General features: G+C 46.7%; 1 protein-coding gene across 1 annotated transcript in view; it reads left to right on the top strand.

Moving 5' to 3' along the window:
- LOC109937127 (tensin-1-like) overlaps nt 1-4,343 on the top strand; it is a 112,114-nt gene that overhangs the window by 574 nt on the left and 107,197 nt on the right. Inside the window, exons 2-3 of the mRNA XM_048599287.1 lie at nt 2,524-2,628; nt 3,920-4,003. Coding sequence (XP_048455244.1) covers nt 2,524-2,628; nt 3,920-4,003 — 189 coding nt within the window. The remainder of the gene's footprint in view (nt 1-2,523; nt 2,629-3,919; nt 4,004-4,343) is intronic.

A 4,343-nucleotide genomic window follows, 5' to 3' on the forward strand; every position in this document is an offset into this window, starting at 1 on the left:
ACTCTTTTTTTTCCTTCACAGATGCTGCCAGACCTGCTGAGCTTTTCCAGCAACTTCTGTTTCTGTTTCTTCATCCCAGGGCTGAGTCGAGCGAACCTTCTCTGTTCCTGCTCATAAATGAAGAAGATTTAAAGTGATATGCAAACAAAGCAAGGGCGATGTGAAAAAAAAAACTTTTTCACTCAGCAAGAGTGTGGAATGCACTGCCAGGAAAATGTGATCGAGGCGGGTTCAATTAAAGCAGTCACGAGGTGCTCTGGATTGTTTTTGGGTAGGAATGTTGTGCAGGGTTATGGGGAGAATGGAGATTGGCATAAGGTAATGTTTGAAAAGCCAGCAGAGAATCGATGGCTGAATGGCCTCGTTCCAAGCTGTAACACCTTCTGTGCCTCTGTGATTCTCTGAACTGCTTCTAACTTATTTACATCCTTTTTCAGGTAAAGAGAGCAGAACTTGACACTGTTCCCCTGATATGATCTTCCCAATCCCCAGTACAGTGCTGTAAAACATCCCTTTTTTATATCTTATTCCCATTGCGATAAACAACAATATTTTGTTTATTTTACTAATCACTTGCTGTACCTGCTGATTCATGTACCAGGACACCCAGATCCCTTTGTACCTCAGAGTCCTGCGCTATCTCTCCATTTAAGTTGCGTACTGATTCATTCATTTTTCTGCTAACGCCAACAAGTTCACATTTTCCCACATTATAGTCCAAGTGCTGATGATTTTCCCACTTGGTAAATCTATCACTGTCCCTTTGTAGCCATCTTATGTCTTCTTCATCACTTATTTTCCTGCTTTAACTTGTGCCATCAGCAAACTTAGCCCTTATACCTTCTGTCCCCACCACTGATTAACATTGTTATAATGTACCTGAGAATAGTGTATAGATAATTATACCTCACTGTTCCACATCCATCACAAAATATATCAAATCCCAGTGAGACGCCCAAAGTGACCAATTTGCCCAATTTTGCCCTGACTGCTATTCAGGACAAAAAAACAATTCACACCAGGTTTTGCCATTAACAGAAAATAAATTTATTGTAACATGCTTGCCTTTGATAAAAGACAGAGGTAGCATGATGGCTGGGTGGTTAGCACTGCTGCCTCACAGCACCAGGGACCCGGGTTCGAACTCAGCCTCAGGCAACTGTCTGTATGGAATTTGTACATTCTCCCCGTGTGTGTGTGGGTTTCCTCTGGGTGCCCTGGTTTCCTCCCACAGTCTATTGATGTGCAGGTTAGGGTAGATTGGCCATGTTAAATTGTCCGTAGTGTTCAGGTTAGGTGGGGTTAGCCAGGGGGAAATGCAGGGCTACATGGGTAGGGTAGGGGGGTGGTCTTGATGGGCCAAATGGCCTGCTTCCACACCGCAGGGATTCAATGAAAAGAAAGGATTTCTAATTTATGCAACTTAAACTGCACCCCTTCAAAAGACACACACATACTGCCTCTCTTTCACACACACATAAAACACACATAGTTTAACTTATATAGTGAGGATGGTAAATATTTATAGACAGGGGAACCAAAATTTTAAAGATCACAAATTCAGATTTCAGAGATGGGTTAAATATTTTCTCAGAGTCATTTTGTTACTTTCACACCAATGGCAAGCTGCTGTTCTGTTAAGTGACCGTTGTTCTTCGATTTGATTATGGATCAGGGAAACCTGGGTGTTTTCTCATTAGGATTCTTTCTTTTAATGTTTTCAGGTTTGTGCTTTTATCGGCACATGGAGGAAGAGAGAGAGAGAGAGATGGACACTTTCTGTTTTGAGGCTCTGGATGTTTCTCTTTTCTTTAATTCACTGATGAGACATGGGTCCGGCACTTGCCCGTCCCTAGTTGCCCCTTGAGAAGGTGGTGGTGAGCTGCCTTCTTGAACCGCTGCAGTTCAAACAATCAGAAAGTGGTTGCCAGGCAGAATCTTCTGAACTCAAAAGTCACAAGTTCTCCCCCTCACTGCTTCACAAGCCAATAATATAATGCAAACCCATCAACATGGAACACTGTGTATGTGCGGTCCTGGTCACCACACTATTGCATTGGAGAGAGTGCAGAGGAGATTCGCCAGGATATTGACTGGGATGGAAAGTCTCAGTTATGGGGAGAGACTGGATAGGCTGGGTTTGTTTTCCCTGGAGCGGAGAAGGCTGAGGGGGAGGGGATCTGACTGAGTTATACAAAATTATGCAAGTCATAGACAGGGTCGTTCATGAAAATCTTTTCCCCATGGCAGATATTCTAAGACCGGAGGGCAAAGGTTTAAGGTGAGGAGTAAATGGTTTTTACAGGTTCTGAGGGAGAATGTTTTCACTCAGAGGCTGAAACAAATATGGAACGTTTGTGAGGCTGGTGGAGGCAGGTTCTCTCACAACATTTAACAAGCATCTGGATGAGTCCTTACAATACCAGGCTACAGTCGGCTACAGATCAAGGTGATCATACACAAGTAGTTCCTCTGCTCTTCCCTTATACTGGGTGCTGGGTGAAATGATTGTGCCTGTGGTAGTTTCCTGGCATTAATTCAGTTGTGTTTCCTCCATCTCCAGGGAAACCGTGGTCGCACTGGAGTTGTCATTGCTGCCTACATGCATTACAGCAACATCTCGGCCAGGTAGGAGCCCAGACCTGAGGCTGAACTCCCTTCTCGTTCAAACCTTCAGACCTGCTCTCTCCTGCAATCTCAGTCAGGAGGCTCCAACTTTGTAAACTCCAGTAATATGAACAAATACTCCCAGTGTCAGGGGGAGGCAATGGCCTAGTGGTGTTATTGCCTGGACTGTTAATCCAGAGACCCAGATAATGTTCTGGGGACCCAGGTTTGAATCCTGCTATGGCAGATGGTGGAATTTGAATGCAATTAAAAAAATGTGGAATTAACAATCTAATGATGACCATGAATCCATTGTGGATTGTTGGAAAAACCCACCTGGTTCACTAATGCCCTTTAGGGAAGGAAACTGCCATCCTTACCTGGTCTGGCCTACATGTAACTCCAGACCCACAGCAATGTGGTTGGCTCTTAACTGCCCTCTGGGCAATTAGGGATGGGCAATAAATGCTGCCAGGTCAGCGATGCCCTCATCCTGTGAATGAATAAAGGAGACTGTCGGTACCCACCCTCTGTTACTTTGATTGTTCACAGGATGTGGGTGTCACATCGCGATGGATGCAGTTGCTTTGATGGTGGTACAGCGCAGCTTCTCTGGTTGGTGCTGATGGGGCTGTGCAATGATGAGAGTTTGGGTTACATGGGGCAAGACTCTTTGGAACTTGGGAAAATGAGAGGCGACTGTATTCAAGTGGACCTGATTCTGAAGGGGTCTGACAGGATCAATACTGAGATCTTGTTTACCCTCAGACTGCGAGGGGAGGTCCTCAAAATGGGGAGAGAGGCACAGTCTGAGGATACATTTACCATGGAGACGCAGACGGTATTTCCTCCTTCAGAGGGGTATGAGACTTTAGGATTCTTGACTCCAGAGGATTGCAGATGCTCCATTGTTGAACATATTTAAGGCTGGAACAGACAGATCTTTGTTCTCTTGGTTTGACGGAGAGAGATGGGAGTGGGTGCGAAAGAGAGATTGATGTCCAAGGCCAAAGGAGAAGGTGTCGAGTGGCAGAAGGCTCGAGGGGCTGAATGGCCTCCTCCTGCTCCTGTTCCTTATGTTCCGATTAAGCACACAGTTGCTGATGGTGTGCCTGTATGAACAGTGCAATGAGTATGTGTTGCTTATGGACACATTATTCCCTGAGTTTGTGATTACATAGCCATTGCCTTCACACTCTGAGCTCAACCTTTCCTGTTGTTCCCCCTCCCACACAACCTGACACACCCCTCCCCACCACCCGCACTCTCACACCTCCCCCATCATCTACCCTGCCCTGTCCCCCTCCGACAGTGCTGACCAAGCTTTGGATCGATTTGCCATGAAGAAATTCTACGAAGACAAGATCCTTCCAGTGGGCCAGCCCTCCCAACGCAGGTGGGTCACTCAGCGTGGGGGAAGTGGGGTGGGGGTGGGGTCACTCAGTGCGGGGGGGGGGGCTCAGTGCAGGGGGGTCACTCAGTGCGGGGGGGGTCACTCAGTGTGGGGGTCACTGGGCTGTCAGTAGCAGGGAGTTGGGGGGAGGTACTTGAGCTACAGGATGCGATATACGAGAGTGTCAGCTCACCAAGATAAGGAGACTTTCTCCTGTTCTAACAGCGTGTGACACAGAACTACACTCTGTATCTAACCCTGTGCTGTCCCTGTTCTGGGAGTGTTTGATGGGGGACAGTGTAGAGGGAGCTTTACTCTGTATCTAACCCTGTGCTGTCCCTGC

This window comes from Rhincodon typus, chromosome 7, assembly GCF_021869965.1.
Source record: "Rhincodon typus isolate 14 chromosome 7, sRhiTyp1.1, whole genome shotgun sequence".
Lineage (NCBI taxonomy): Eukaryota > Metazoa > Chordata > Chondrichthyes > Orectolobiformes > Rhincodontidae > Rhincodon > Rhincodon typus.